General features: G+C 46.1%; 1 protein-coding gene across 2 annotated transcripts in view; it reads right to left on the minus strand.

The window, feature by feature from the left end:
- RNF165 (ring finger protein 165) overlaps positions 1–17,099 on the minus strand; it is a 148,404-nt gene that overhangs the window by 12,110 nt on the left and 119,195 nt on the right. The window contains exons 4-5 of one of the 2 annotated variants that reach the window (XM_040336352.1): positions 15,145–15,274; positions 1,592–1,696 (exon numbers count right to left, since the gene is read on the minus strand). In XM_040336352.1, coding sequence (XP_040192286.1) covers positions 1,592–1,696; positions 15,145–15,274 — 235 coding nt within the window. The remainder of the gene's footprint in view (positions 1–1,591; positions 1,697–15,144; positions 15,275–17,099) is intronic. The other variant, XM_040336360.1, reaches the window with a different exon arrangement.

Consider the following 17,099-nt stretch of genomic DNA (forward strand, 5'->3'; position numbering starts at 1 on the left):
CTTGGTTGGATAGACCTTTACTCCTACACTTGGTTGGATGTACCTTCACTCTTATCCTTGGTTGGACGGACCTTCACTCCTACATTTGATTGGATGGACCTTCATTCCTACACTTGGTTGGATGGAGCTTTGCTCCTACACTTGGTTGGATGGACCTTCACTCTTATCCTTGGTTGGATAGACCTTTACTCCTACACTTGGTTGGATGGACCTTCACTCTTATCCTTGGTTGGACGGACCTTCACTCCTACATTTGATTGGATGGACCTTCACTCCTACACTTGGTTGGATGGAGCTTTGCTCCTACACTTGGTTGGATGAACCTTCACTCTTATCCTTGGTTGCATGGACTGTCACTCACGCCCTTGGTTGGATGAACTGCCACTATTACCCTTGCATTGATGGAATGTCCCACTCACCCCTGTCTGAATGGACTGTTGATTACACCCTTGATTGGATGTACAGTCACTTACATGTGTGATTGGATAGACTATCTCCCACTCCCTTGATTGGAAGAATTATCACTCACTCATGGTTGAATGGACTGTTACTCTTACCTTTGGTTGGATCGACTGTCCCTCATACTCTTGGTTAGATGGACAGCCTTGGTTGAATGTACAGTCACCAACACATGTGGTTGCATGGACTGTCATCCACTCTATAGGTTGGAAGAATTGTCCCTCACACATCTGGTTAAATAGACTTTCACTCAAGTCCTTGCTTGCATGGTCTGTCACTCTTACCCCTGGTTAGATGGACAGTGCCTCTTACCCTTGGCTGAGAAGACTGTTCCTCTTACCCTTGGCTGAATAGACTGTTGCTCCTACTCTTGGTTGGATGGACTGTCACTCACACCCTTGGTTGAACGGACAGTCACTCACAAGTGTGGTTGGATAGACTGACACTCACACTCTTGTTTGGACGAACTGTCACTCACACCTCTGGTTGGGTGAAGAGTGACACCCTTGGCACATGGGATTCAATGGACTGTCACTTATACACTTGATTCTTTTTTTTTTCTGGTTGACCTGTATCTTTTTTAACTTATGTAACTTAGTTAGATGTACTTGCAGTGTACACAATGTACATACTTGGCTGGATGGACTAACAATCATACTCTTTGGTTGGGTGGTCTGTAATTTATACAGTTAACTGAATGGACTACAGATGACATACTTGATCTAATGAGCTGGATAGCTGAAATGACAATCATAGGCTTAATTGAGAGTATTGATTTGTCACCCATGCACTAGGTCACCAGGTCAAAAGACTTTTTTTTACGTAGAACTGGCTGCTAATATATTCGGTTAGATGACTTGGATGGATGGACTGTGGAAAACACATTCAGTTGGATGGAACATGAAGGACATACTGAGTTGAATGTACTCTAATGGACATACAGTACTTGGTTGGTTGGCATCTTATTGTCTAGCAGGGATGGAATACATTTCATACATGTTGAATGTGGGACGAACTATAGGTTATTTTTTTTTTTTTGAGGGGACTATCAGAGTTCTGGTTAAATGAATGAATGGTCAATGCTATTTTTTTCTAAATGGCAGACATTAAATTGAAGCAAGAATCTACTCACTTCATAGCTTTCCGTCACAGCAGACGTGTGCCGCGCTGGACTGAGACCCTGGAGGGCAAGGAGATGAAGCTGCGGGTAAGGGTAATTTCTGATTTCATGGACAACCTTTCAAAACAGACAAGAGAAACAGTTAATTGCTTGTGAACTGTCACATCAGGCCTGACACGACTGTCCAACAAACATTGTCCTACATGTTTCGGCCCAACAGGGTCTCAACAGTTCATCTGCTGGCCATAGGAGTTCACAGAGCGGCGGGATTCTACTGATGTCACCTCCACAAGAGCTAATTGTACCAGAAAACCCCATCTTATACATACAAGCACACTCGCTTTTCATGAATTGCTGCTGTGATTTTCAATTATATAATCAAGGGGAATTTATTTTTACGCAATACCCAACTTCCTTTATGCCCAACTAGCACATCATCAAGGGATACTACAAAATATACTTGTACCGCCTAATAACAGGTTTGTTAGGGCCACCCAGTCACATGTTCTTTAATGGAAACCTGTAATTTCCACAATCATTAACCCGTCCCCTCATACCAGGGTTCTAGGTGTAATACTGGACTCTGAACTCTCCTTTCAGCTCCACATTCAATTACTATCCAAATCTTGCCACCTCAAACTCCATAACATCTCCACCCCTTTCTAACCAATGACACCAGAAACCTTCTAATTCACTCCATGATCACCTCTCGCCTCGATTAATGCAACTACCTCCTCATTGGATGACCCTAACATAGGCTATCCCCCCTTCAGTCCATCATGAATGCTGCTGCCAGTGTCTGCCACCCCTCTCTGCCAATCCCTACACTGGCTTCCGCTCACCCAACAAATAACATTCAAAATACTAACAACAACTTACAAAGTCATCAATAACTCCGCCCCCATCTACATCACTAATCTAATCACAAAATACCAAACAAACCGTTCTCTTTATTCCTCCCAAGACTTCCTGCTCTTTAGCTCCCTTGTCACCTCCTTCCATGCTCGCCTTCAGGACTTCCCCTGAGCCTCTCCCATCCTCTGGAACCCCCTACCCCAATTTTTCCAGTTATCTCCTACTCTATCCACTTTTAGGCGATCCCTGAAACCCCTTCTCTTTAGAGAAGCTTCCATCTAACAACTGTACTTTTTTTTATTCCATCAGCTCACCCCCCACAGGTATTACCTTTTATATCACTTGACCCTCCCTCTAATGCCTCATACACACGTACGGGTTTCCCGGCGGACCTTTTACCACCGGGAAACCCGAGGGCAAAGCAGAGATGCTGCTTTGCAGCTTTTTCCCCCTACACACGGCCGGAAAACGGCCATGAGAGCTTTGGCTGGGAAACCCGGCTGTGTGTATGCTCCACCGCAGTGTTTCCTATAGGAAAACTGCCGGGAAAAAGACCACCGAGAATCGCGGCAGGAAAAAAGCTGTGTATATATCCCTCCTTCTCTGTCGGGTCCCTAGTCAGTTTGTTCTTCCTGGTTCCCACCCACCCGTTTCCCCCAAACTTTCATCTGTCCATGCATCATATAGTTCAGGTCATGGTAGTTAGGGTTGTCGCATAGTGAATACTCTGACTACAAGTGCATAAAAAAAAAAACTCCCCTATGTTATGGAGACTTGCAATAGGGTGACAACTTTGATCCCTCATAGATACAGTGATCGTTGTCACCCTTTCACAGGAAATGTGTTACTGGTGAGTACTGGTATATTGACAGCATATCAAATGGTGCAGCCCAACGCACTAAGACCTCCTTCAATTTTGCACCCTCTTGAGGTTCAAAGGCAGCAGATGCGTAACTGGAACCTTCAGGGCCCTGGTGCAAGAAATCATGAAGGCCCCCCCCCAACCGGGGCCCTTTACTCCCATCGTGGGACCCTTTTTTTAATGTCCCAGAGTGGACCACCTTCATGGTGGCAGAATTCCAGAGCCAAGTACCATGCGCAAACTTTGCGACCCTGGTTGTTCCACCACTGGTGTCAGTAGTTATTTTTTTACAAATTATATTTTTATTACTTTTTAGATCTTTTTTAGGACCGTCTTTGGTGAAATATCAGGGGTCTAAGCCTCAGCCTAGACCCCTAATGTCTCACTTTTGAGACAGAGAGAGGGACTAAGGACAGATTCATTATTGTACAGAGCTTCTCGTTTATTCACAAACTGAGGCATAGTAAACAATTTTTACTATGTCCCAGTTTCGAATGAATAACAAATAGATTTGATCACCGATTCTGTTCATTAAGACAAGGAAGGGGCTGGTAAATTACACATTTACCAGCTCCTTCCCGCTCTCCATCCTGACAGATCCAGGGCCAGGGAAGCACACAAGGGCCTGGGGCAGCATAGGGAGGCAGTGGGAGTGGAATGTGGAGGAATTGATGCCCTCCATTTCCCTCCTGCAGCCGCTGAATGCCTGCAGGAAGGAGAGGAGGAGAAGTGGGCACTCAGCATCTGCATGGAGGGATCGGTTCCTCTATGTTTCCTTCCACCTCTGCCACCCTCCTATCTAGGCATACAGGGGGGGGCCACACAGGCCCCCTGGAACAATGGCGACTGCTGTATGTACATCTCAGCAGTCAAAACCGCCTGCCAAATGTAAACCATTCCTCTTAATCAGGCCGCATTGCAATCGCAATTGTATAATGCACTGGTGCAGGTTTTTAGGAGTTAAACATGATGGGCTAGATTCAGAACGAATTTACGCCGGTGTATCTATTAATACGCCGCGTATATTCAAAGCTGCGCCGGCGTATCTTCTTTCTGTATTCAGAAAGCAAGATACGCCGAAATTAGGCTAAGATCCGACTGGCGTAAGTCTCTTACGCCGTCGTGTCTTAGTTGCCTATTTACGCTGGCCGCTAGGTGGCGCTTCCGTTGATTTACGCAAGGAATATGCAAATGAGCTGGATACGCCGATTCAGAAACGTACGTGCGCCCGGCGGATTTTTTTACGTTGTAAGGCTTTTTCCGGCGTAATGTTACTCCTGCTATATGAGGCATAGCCAATGTTAAGTATGGACGTCGTTACCGCGTCGAATTTTGAAAATTTTACGTCATTTGCGTAAGTCGTTCGCGAATAGGGCTTTGCGGAAATTACGTTCACGTCGAAAGCATTGACTATTTGCAACGTGATTAGGAGCATGCGCACTGGGATACGTTCACGGCCGGCGCATGCACCGTTCGTGAGAAACGTCATTTACGTGGGGTCATGTTTTATTTACATAAAACACGCCCACCTCTTGACAATTTGAATTTGGCGCGCTTACGCCGGCAGATTTACGCTACCCTGCAACTTACGGAGCAAGTGCTTTGTGAATACTGCACTTGCCTCTCTAAATTGCGGCGGCGTAGCGTAAATAACATACGCTACGCCCGCACAAATTTTTCGCCCCCCTACCTGAATCTAGCTCGTTGCCTCCTCAACGCCTGTCATGCACCTCCTGAAAAGCAAGCCACTGCAGAATGCTCTTCAGAGTGCATTTGATTATGTGGAGCCACGCTGTCTCTGTTTGCAATGCATGCTGTTGCAGCACGATGGTGCAGGTTATTAGGGGTTAAAACAGGGGGTGAGGAGGCAACATGATCACCTATCTGCCTGTCAAATGCCCTGTGAAGAGTGATCCACCTAAGATCGCTCTTCAGAGGGCACCAAAACTGTAAACGAGCCCTTGGGCAATGCACATGCATGGCAGCGAGCCACAATACATGGTAACTCAACCTCGTGCTAAAAATCTTATGAGAAATAAAAAAATTTGGGACTTTTTGGTGCACCAACAGCCCACCTTTTTTAATGAGCGGCATTATCACAACATATGTTAATGTGCAATGTGTCACCAGCACAGCAAAAATGTGGATGGGCCCCATCTCATTACTCGGCAAGGATGTACCTAACAGGAGGAACTGTATCTGATGCTAGGTCTGCTCTTTTGTTACGGCTTTATATCCCGTGCGGTGGAGCTTTCCGCGTTGCTTAGTTTTCCATTAGGGGTAATTTTTCACTCTGTTCTCATTCTCTCCACAGATTCACGCTCCAACAGCTGCTTGCTGTCTTCAGCTAAAGAACAGTTCTCGCACCCACCACTTTGTCATGCACGCCACAACTAAAACACTGGCGAACGTTTCTAATCACATCCCGCCGCGTCTTCCTCTGAAGAGACCAGCCGCCTCCATGGCGGGATTTAGACATCATGTTCCCGGATCACACCGGAATGATGAATGATGCTCCCTTTGTGCACACTTCTCCCCCTTGTGTCCTGCAGCCATTTAGGTAAAAGCCGAACTCCAGGACAAGCAAAATACAAGAGGCATGGGCATAGCAGGGTTGCCACCTTTTCTTCCAACCAAACCCCAACACTTTAGCGCTGCACGGCATGACACCCCAACTGCGCCACGATTTTGCCGCGATTGTCACCTGACAGATCGCGGCAAAAGCTGCATTCATGGAAATGGGGTGGCTGCATTGATGGGAACTGACCATTAATTTTCTTCACAGTTCTTTATTTAAAATTGTTTTTTTTCCCCCTGAGTTTTCCCTCTTAAAGTGAAGGTGCGTGTTATACGCCGATAAATAAGGTATACATAAAATAACACTCCCAAGCTCATCCGTAGGCCACATACACACGATCGGTTAAACCGATGAGAACGGTCTGATATTTTCCTCATTTGTTTCCTGTCTGGTAAAAGGTTGTCATCACAACATGAAGTTAGGGATAAGCTTTTGAACAGAGCCCTTGAGAGCAATAAGACCCGACAGCGTTTCTAAGGCCTCGTACAGACGAGAGGATATCCGCTGGAAACGGTCCGCCGGACCGTTTACAGCGGACATTCCTCCTCCGTATTTTGATGTGATGGCTTGTACACACCATCAGATCAAAATTCCCGTGGAAAACATCCGCGGTGACGTGCCGCGCCGTCGCCGCGACTATGACGCGGCGACGTGCGCGACCCTGGAAGGTAAATACTTCCACGCATGCGTCGAATCACTTCGACGCATGCGAGGGATGGGGATCGCTTGGACTTATCCGGTGAGTCTGTACAGACGACCAGATCAGTCCAACGGACAGGTTTCCAGCGGATAGATTTCTTAGCATGCTAAGAAATTTTTATCCGCTTGAAAACCGTCGGCTGGAGAAATCTCCGCCGAAAAATGTCCGCTAGGCCGTACACACGACCGGATTTGTCTGCTGGAACTGATCCGCGGATCAATCCCGTGTGTACGGGGCCTTAGTGTTCTAACGCCAGAAACCGGAAAACATGTAAAAAGGTGCCAGGAGCTCCATCTGCTGGCTGAGAGCCAGAATGCATATTAATAATTGTTTTATATATATATATATATATATTCAGCTGAACAAAAAAAAACTTTTTATAGTTTTTTATTATTATTTTTTTTTTTTTCCTAGTCCTGGCCAGAAAATATATACAAACCCGCCATCCGTTCCCAAGGAAAATGGAAGAGTAAGCCCCTCATACTGGCTGGAAAGCAGCAGGCTATTGATCTTCTGCTGGTGTACTGACAGCCATCTCAGCACACAGCTATTATAATAAGAGGAGGACGGGATTTCCCCGTCTCAGCTGGATAGCTTGCAGTAATTCCACTACTAATGGATAATACAAACTGACACAGAAATCTTATAGATAATCTCATATGTGTGTGTTGTGTAGGTGGATACAGTATATGAGCTTTATAATGTAAAGGCAGAGCATGAAAAGGACAGGCACCGTTGGGGGGCTGCATGAAGGAGTCATGTATAAGAGTAGTGGCCCTGCAGGGGGCGCTGTAGCAGCTGTTTTGCTTTTTATTAACATCTTTATTTATAAACCCCACGCAGCACTGCTGGCATCTGATGACTGTCACAGCTGACAGCACCTCAAAGAGAACCTGCCACCTACCAAAGAATGCTTTGAAATAAAGCACCACACAGAGTCTGTGTAACCTCACAATAAAGCATATTATGTCTGCTACTTTTTCCACTATTGGACACCGTTGGAAGATTTGCCGTATTTATAAAATGCATTCCAAGGTGGATTATAAAGTCTTTCACAGCATTTTTTCGCTGAAATTTTAGATTTGCCTATCCTCAAGTGGAATTTCCCCTATCCCACTGTGTAAAATTCAAAATGCTAACCATAACATACGAGGCCATTCACAAAATCGTCCCCCCATCTACATCACCAACCTCATCTGCAGATATCATCCAAATCGCCCTCTCCGCTCCTCCCAAGACCTCCTGCTCTCTTGCTCGCCTTCAGGACTTTTCCAGAGCCTCTCCCATACTCTGGAACTCCCTGCCCCTACTCCCTGTCCCTACTCCGATCAGCATCTAAACTGTCCACTTTTAGGAGATCCCTAAAAACTCATTTATTCAGGGAAGCCTATCCCACACCCACCTAACAACTGTTCCCAAGCCACCCCTATCAAATCATTCTCTGCAGCTATTACCTCTTGTACCACCACCCCCTCCCTTTAGAACAGTGGTTCTTAACCTGGGGGTCGGGACCCCCTCGGGGGTCAAATGATGATTTGCCAGGGGTCACCAAATCCTGGGCTGTTCCTGAAGCCCGCACCCCTCTCCCAGCCTTTTTTGTGTCTGCCCAGCTGGGCTGTTCCTGGAGCCCACGGCTGCCCACCCAGACTAGAGGTCCACTGACTGGTGAGGATTGTGAGGTGGGAGGGGCTGGAGGAGACCCCATCTCCTGATTTCTGCATAGTTGTCACTGCTACAAGAAACCACAAAGTCGGAGACACTGGGTAACACTACCTGTGATTAGAGTTGCCATTAAAAGGCCCCACTACAGTTCTCAGATCAGCAGATGACCCTGATCAAGAGCACCTAAGGGTGATCAGAACAACCCCCAAGCATTGCCACCCACCCCCCCCCCCCCACCAAGGAGTAAGAGAAGGAATCAAAATAGAGAATACATGGAAGGAAGAGGAAAAGAGGGGAGGAAGAAAGAAAAAGGGAGAGAAAGAATAAGAGAAAAAAAAGATGGCTAGAGAGAGGGGGAAAGACAAGAAACTTGGATAGCGAGAGATAGAAGGGAAAGAAAGGGGAACAAAGAGATAGAGTGGTACATCCTAAAATGTACCATATGAGGTTTTAATAGTGTACGAGTGGAGGGGCTCAGGACCACTAAATTTCCATGGGTTAGGGTGCAAATTACTTGTCTTGCCTTGGGTGCTGTCAACCCGGGCTACGAAAATAATTTTACTGTTAGGGGTCCCCACAACTTGGGAAATGTTATCAAGGGGTCACGGCACTAAAAGGTTGAGAACCACTGCTTTAGAATGTAAGCTCTACGAGCCGGGCCCTCCTGCACACCTCCCAACTTTGTGAGATGAGAATGAGGAACACCTATCGGCAAAAGTATGCAGGCATAGGACACACCCCCTGTCACGCCCCCTAAAGGAGAATTGTACAAAAAAAAAAACAAGATTGGTTAAACCCACAAGTGCTTTTTTATCACTACTATTCCTTTATATTGGCTTTTTGAATTTACAAATGTAGCAATTTAGAAATGGGATGAAAGGTTTAGCTCTGGGAAAGACTTTTTGATAGATAAAAAGTGCATTTTATATACAACTATATAGATCAGACCAAAATGAGGAACAAATAAGGAGGAATGAGGGACAGTCCTTCAAAATCAGGGACAGTTGGGAGATATGCTCCTGTACCTTTTGTATTGAACTGTACTGTAATTGTGTTGTCCCCCCCTATACATTGTAAAGTGCTACGTAAACTGTTGGAGCTATATAAATCGTGTATAATAATAATAATAATAATTCCAGGTCTCAGTAACATTCAGCATGCATGTTCGTTTGGAGGGCCTAATGACCTACTAAACTCAGATTGTCCCCATTGCTATTGATTGCTCTGGACTGCCACCAAACACCGATTGTCCCCATTGCTATTGATTTCTCTGGACTGCCACCAAACTCCGATTGTCCCCATTGATATTGATTGCTCTGGACTGCCACCAAACTCTGATTGTCCCCATTGCTATTGATTGCTCTGGACTGCCACCAAACTCCGATTGCCCCCATTGCTATTGCTTGCTCTGGACTGCCACCAAACTCCAATTTTCCACATTGCTATTGATTGCTATGGACTGCCACCAAACTCCGATTGTCCCCATTGCTATTGATTGCTCTGGACTGCCACCAAACTCCGATTGTCCCCATTGCTATTGATTGCTCTGGACTGCCACCAAACTCCGATTGTCCCCATTGCTATTGATTGCTCTGGACTGCCACCAAACTCTGATTGTCCCCATTGCCTTTATACTTTGATAACTCACTATCGATTGCTGTGACAGCCCATCAAGCTATAAATGTCCCCATTGCCTAAGTTACAGAGCAGGATCATCCACAAGCCAACCTAGGCAGGAGCCTTGGGCTTGGTGGATGTTCAGGGGGCTCCACTACAACTTTCATGCCCTTGCAAGAAACCGTGGGGTAGATTCAGGTACCTTTTGCGGCGGCGTATCTCCAGATACGCTGCCGTAATTTGAATTCCGCGCCCGCATAGCGTTACGCCGATTCACAAAGGCATTACGCTGAAAAAATAGGCTTCCTCCACCGACGTAACTCGATTGCGGCGGTGTAGAATTGTGTGCAATATAACTTTGGCTGCTAGGGGCGCTTCCGTTGTTGTCGGCGTAGAATATGCTAATTTCTTAGATACGCCGATTCACAAACGTACGTGCGCCCGGCGTTAGTTTTTTTACGTCGTTTGCATTAAGGCTTTTTCGGCGTAAGGCTGCTCCTGCTATTAGGAGGCGCAGCCAATGTTAAGTATGGACGTCGTTCCCGCGTCGCGATTTGAAAATTTTACGTCGTTTGCGCAAGTCGTCCGTGAATGGCGCAGGACGCCAATTACGTTCACGTCGAAACCAATGACGTCCTTGCGACGTCATTTACCGCAATGCACGTCGGGAAATTTTAGGGACGGCGCATGCGCAGTACGCACCTAATTTAAATGATCCACGCCCCCTACCGGATCATTTGAATTACGCGCGCTTACGCCGGCCCCTTTTACGCTACGCCGCCGCAACTTACGGAGCAAGTGCTTTGTGAATACAGCGCTTGCTCCTGTAAGTTACGGCGGCGTAGCGTAAATACCATACGCTGCGCCGCCGTATCATTGCGCGCCCCTACCTGAATCTACCCCCATGTTGATAGCACAAGTGGTTAAATCTGTACACCTGCCAATTAGGTACTTGAGGGCAGTAGAGAATTTTTAGACCATAATGTATGATGGCGCTATGTCAAGGTTGGGGCAACCTCCCTGTGCTATTTAGACATGTGCACACTGAAATATTTTGTATCGGAATTTCGTTTTCATCAGAAAATTTTATTTATTTAGTTACTCCCAAAATTAATTTTTTATTTATTTTGTTTCGTTAAAAAATACATTCGTCTGAAAATCCGAATTAAGGTCGAATCTTCCAATTGAAGGCTTATGGTGTCCTTCGAAGATTCGGCGAAAAAGCAACTAAACTGTACGACGCCGCAATCGTACATTTCCAGTTGAATGCTCCGCCCACAAGCTATAGTAGAATTCTAATGTTGTATGACACTAGTAATAATTATATTTATTAATTATTATTACTAGTCAACCAACATTCGAATTCTTCTATAGCCTATGGGGGGAGCATTTGACCATAAATGTCCGCTCACTGCGATCGTATGTTTTTAGCAGCTTCATCAAATCTTCGTGTCTCTATAATGTCGAATCTTTTCACTCTTTGTCGAATAATCTTGGACTAATAGAGTTAGGTTAGGCACATTCGACCGCAGGTTCAATAAACACAGATCGCTATTGTCACCCTCATGTCGAATCTTCTATCCATATCGAACTGTTGTTGCAACAAAATAAAAATAAAGCATTTTTTATGTCGCATCTTTCGGATTTCGGATTCTGAAAATCCCCGAAATTTGGACGAAAACTAATGCACATGTCTAGTGCTATTGCAGTCCTTGTCGACGTCAACTAATGGGACGGCGATAGCACATAATTCTACCTTGCTTAGGGCTCCATTCTGCCTTTATGTGTGTCTGCTAAATTGAAAATGCAAATTAGCATTTTAGCTTAAAATCCCAGTTTGCATTAGCTGGTAGATATGTGGTAGTGCTGGACCAGTAGTAATAGGCAGGGCCGATCCTAGGCAGGGTGCACAGGGTGCATTGCACCCAGGCGCCTGCAGAGATGGGGGCGCCAAACATCCCAGGTTAATGAAGACTTCGTGGGGGAGCATCTCTGTGGTTGAGTCGTTGCCATAGAAACATTTGTAAAGGGGAGGAGTTAGTAACATGACGACACCCATGAGGGGGCGCCAGAAATATTTCTGCACCCAGGCGCCTGTGACCCTAGGATCAGCCCTGGTAATAGGAATTGATATAGGGGTGTTACCCCTAGAGGAGGTGAACCTCTTGTGAAAGTATGGCGTGTATATATCTGGTTCAAGTCCTTGGCTGTCGTCTTTCTGATCAAGATGGAGGAATCACTCTTCAGAACATTAGATGTTGGATATGCGGTTGTAAAAACGGCAAACGGCAAACCCACCCAACAGAGTGCAAGAATGTCTGTCAATGCGTTTCGGGGAAAAGGACTCGCCCTTCTTCAGGGCTTGAGCAACAGTTTTATGACAAACTCAGGATGAACAAATATAAGGAGCTTGGATTGAGACCTGACTGAAGCTGAGTCTCAGCATAAACTGCCCAAGGTGAGGGTAGTCAACTCCACCCTGATGTCCACCAGCATTTTAATGGGGCATCACCACAATGGTGCAGCCACTCCCAGGGCTGTCTTAATAGCATCATGGGCCCCTCGGCCCCAGATTTCCCCCAGAACTCTGACCCCTCTACACTACAGATATCCCCCCAGAACTCTGACCCCTCTACACTCCAGATATCCCCCCAGAACTCTAACCCCTCTACACTACAGATATCGCCCCAGCACTCAGACCCCTCTACACCCCAGATATCCCCCCAGCACTCTGACCCTTCTACACCCCAGATATCCCCCCGGCACTTGTGATCCCTCTACACCCCAGATATCCCCCCGGCACTTGTGATCCCTCTACACCCCAGATATCCCCCCAGCACTGTGACCCCTCTACACCCGAGATATCCCCCCAGATATCCCCCCAGCACTGTGACCCCTCTACACCCCAGATATCCCCCCAGAACTCTGACTCCTCTACACCCCAGATGTTGCCCCAGCACTCTGACCCCTCTACACCCCATATATCCCCCCAGCACTGTGACCCCTCTACACCCCAGATATCCCCCCAGCACTCGGACCCCTCTACACCCCAGATGTCTCCCCAGCACTTGGACCCCACTACACCCCAGATATCCCCCAAGCACTCTGACCCCTCTATATCCCAGATATCCCCCCAGCACTGTGACCCCTCTACACCCCAGATATCCCCCCAGCACAGTGACCCCTCTACACCCCAGATATACCCCCAGCACTGTGACCCCTCTACACCCCAGATATCCCCCCAGCGCTGTTACCATATACCATAAGATACCCCTTGTAATGTGACCCCACTACATCCCTGATACCCCCTACACTGCGGCCTCTCTACATCCCTGATACCTCTAGCACTATAGTCACCCAAGCTACCCCAAGCATTGCTACCTATATACCCCAGATCCCACCTCAGCTTTGTTTTTCCCCATACACTCTTGATATCCCCCAGCACCATTATTCCATCCATGTAGTACCCCCTTTTCCAGTGGAGATACAGTGCATGTAAACTTTTGGCTATATGCCCACCTCCAGCACTGGACTCACCTATACCAATCAAGCAGGCAGAAGGAGGGGCGGAGGAGGGAGCATCTCTCCGGGATTTATTTTTTCAGTCTTGCCCATAATAATTAAAGAGGAACTGCAGTCTGCTCACATAATTTGTAATAAAAAAAAATGTGCCACTCTGAAGCTTCCCTTTGCATATCATTTTATATATACTGCGATTCTGTACTTGCCTGAAATGCTGCAGAAATCTCCCTCCACGGAGTCTGGCTGCAGCCATTTTAATTGTGGGCAGCTGAAGCTGCTGCCTGTTCACTTCCTGGATTTACACAGACACACCGAGGCACACCTCCAGCCCTGCAGCTCTCAGTGGCCCTCTTGACTCATCCCCCCCTCCCTTCTGGCAAACCCTCACAAGAGTGAGAGAGAGAGAGCAGTGCATGATGTCATAAGCCTAGGTTAATGACCAGACAAGAAACAGGAAGTGGGCTGTATAAGGGATTTACTGGCAGAAAAAAAAAATGTTTTACTATCCAAAGTTAAAACAACAACAAGGGCAGAAGATTTAATAGATGGAAAGTTGAAAAAAAAAAGACTGAAGTTCTGCTTTAATACTGTATGCATCTGATACAATTACAGTATAGATGGAAAGATGAAAAAATGACTGACGTTCTGCTTTAATACTGTATGCATCTGATACAATTACAGTACAAAAAAAAGATTGTCATTATTTTTATTATCATAATTAATTAGATATGTTCAATAGAGAGAGGAAGAGCAAGAGCACATATTTTTATGATTTAGCAAATGAAACCTTTATAATTATAATATAATAATTGTAATGATATAAGTAGATTAGTCATGGAGTTCTAGTCAAGGTAACTGACACTGCATATAGAGCCAGATTCAGGTACCTGCGCCGCGGCGTAACGTATCCCGTTTACGTTACACCGCCGCAAGTTTTCAGTGTAAGTGCTTGATTCACAAAGCACTTGCCTGTAAACTTAGGGCGGTGTAACGTAAAGGCGTCCGGCGCAAGCACGCCTAATTCAAATGGGGCGTGTACCATTTAAATTAGGCGCGCTCCCGCGCCGGACGTACTGCGCATGCTCCGTTTTGAAATTCCCGCCGTGCTTTGCGCGAAGTGACGTCATTTTTTTTGAACGGCGACGTGCGTAACGTACTTTTGTATTCCCGGACGTCTTACGCAAAAAAAAAAAAATTGAAATTCGACCCGGGAATGACGGTCATACTTTAACATAGCTCGTCTAAAGTAAAGCCATGTAAAGGCAGGCTTAACTTTATGACGGGGAAAAAACAACTAGCGACGACGTAACGAACGCGAAAACCTTCGTGGATCGCCGTAAAAGCTCATTTGCATACCTGACGCTGGAAAACGACGCAAACTCCACCCAGCGGCGGCCGAAGTATTGCAGCCTAAGATCCGAAGGCGTACGAAGCTGTAAGCCTGTCGGATCTTAGCCAAAAGCCGTCGTATCTTGTTTGTGAATAACAAATTAAGATACGACGCTGCAAATTTGAAAATACGCCGGAGTATCAGTAGATACTCCGGCGTATCTCTTCTGTGAATCTGGCCCATAGACTCTACTGATCCTTAGCATTGAGACTCTCTCTGTAAAGGGCATTAGACATTTTCATGCCTCTCTCTCTCTCAAAAACGCCAGACGGCACAACAGATATGTGATACATGAGCCCCAGTATTTGAATAGAAATGATATCGTGGAGGAAAAAAAAACTAAAAATAAATTTGACCCAAAAAAAAAACGTTTTCTCACCATTTGGGTCAGTGACGTGTTCCTTGGGAAGTGTTGCAGTCGCGGGTTCGTTAAGTAATGCTGATAGTGCTGAGGAACGGGTCTGACCTGGAACTGTGCATGTTGCAAACTGGCATCCACACTGAGGTCCCTGGAAGAGGAAAGAAATTTATACTGCATGGATAGATAGATAGATAGATAGATAGATAGATAGATAGACAGATAGACAGATAGATAGATAGATAGATAGATAGATAGATAGATAGATAGATAGATAGATAGATAGATAGATAGATAGATAGATAGATAGATAGATAGATAGATAGAAGGTGGTCTGCTAAGTCCTCCCCACCAGAATGAGAAATGTAATATTATATACAGTACAAATTTATATCGGCAGTTTAGCAACATTCAAGCAGTCTCTTTCAATATATGATGTCTCTTTAGCAGTCTCTTGTTATCACACGTTTCCGGAGACCTCTCGGCTACTGCAAGTCTCTTTGGCAGGTTCTTCAGAAATGTGAGCTCTCTCCTCTAACATGAAAGAGGTGTGATGCACAAATTGGTTACTTTACATCATTAAAATTCTGCCGATCAAAATACAGTAAAACCTTGGATTGCGAGCAGAATTCGTACCAGAAACATGCTTGTAACCCAAAGCACTTGTATATCAAAGCGAATTTCCCCATAAGAAATAATGGAAACTCAAATGATTCGTTCCACAACCACTTATTCATAAATCCTTCAGTTTATAGTCCATATAAAAAGATTACAGCAATGTGATAACTAGGGTTGTCCCGATACCACTTTTTTAAGACCGAGTACAAGTACTGATACTTTTTTTCAAGTACTCGCCGATACCGATTACCGATATTTTTTTTTATGTCATGTGACATTACTTACTTATTTTTTTACAATTTTTATTTTTCACTATTTTTTGTTATGTTTTTTTTACAATGCTTTCTTGGGGGGATGGGGGGGGGGGGGGGACGAGTGGATGGTGTCAATGTGTTTTTTATTTAAATTTTTATTATTTTTTTACAATGAACTATTTTTTATTTACTGCATTTTTTTTTAGCCCTGTTAACAGACCTCTGACATCTCCCCTTTGAGACAGAGAAAGGGACTAAGGACACAGATTCCCCAGTCCCTTTCTCAGCTGCACTGAAAATGAATGGACAGGAGACAGAGGCTCCTCTCCATTCATAAACTGAAGCATCGTTAACACACAGGTTACAATGTTTCAGTTATATGAATGGACAGGCAGTGATCACTGACTCTGTTCATTCGGAAAAGGTAGGAGCCGGGTTTAGCAGCTCCTACCTCCGCTCTCCATCCTGACAGAGGGGGCGGAGGAGGATATGGAGAGGAACACGGAGCACAGAGGGGGACATGGAGAGTGACACGGAGCGCAGAGGGGGAAAGCAGCAGCACGGAAAGGGGACACAAAGCGCGGAGTGGGAGAGCAGAATAACGGAGGAGGACAGCAGCAGCGTGGAGGGGGAGAGCAGAATAACGGAGGAGGACAGCAGCAGCGTGGAGGGGGAGAGCAGAATAATGGAGGAGGACAGCAGCAGCATGGAGGGGGGAAGCGGAGAGGGAGAGCAAAATAACGGAGGAGGACAGCAGCAGCAGCACGGAGGGGGGACATGGAGCGCAGAGGGGAAGAGCAGAATAACGGAGGAGGACAGCAGCAGCACGGAGGGGGGACATGGAGCGCAGAGGGGAAGAGCAGAATAACGGAGGAGGACAGCAGCAGCACGGAGGGGGGACATGGAGCGCAGAGGGGGAGAGCAGAATAACGGAGGAGGACAGCAGCAGCAGCACGGAGGTTGGATACGGAGCGCAGAGGGGGAAAGCAGAATAACGGAGGAGGACAGCAGCAGCATGGAGGTTGGATACGGAGCGCGGAGGGGAGAGCAGAATAACGGAGGAGGACAGCAGCAGCAGCACGGAGGTTGGATACGGAGCGTGGA

The sequence above is a fragment of the Rana temporaria genome, chromosome 1 (assembly GCF_905171775.1).
Source record: "Rana temporaria chromosome 1, aRanTem1.1, whole genome shotgun sequence".
Taxonomy (NCBI): Eukaryota; Metazoa; Chordata; class Amphibia; order Anura; family Ranidae; genus Rana; species Rana temporaria.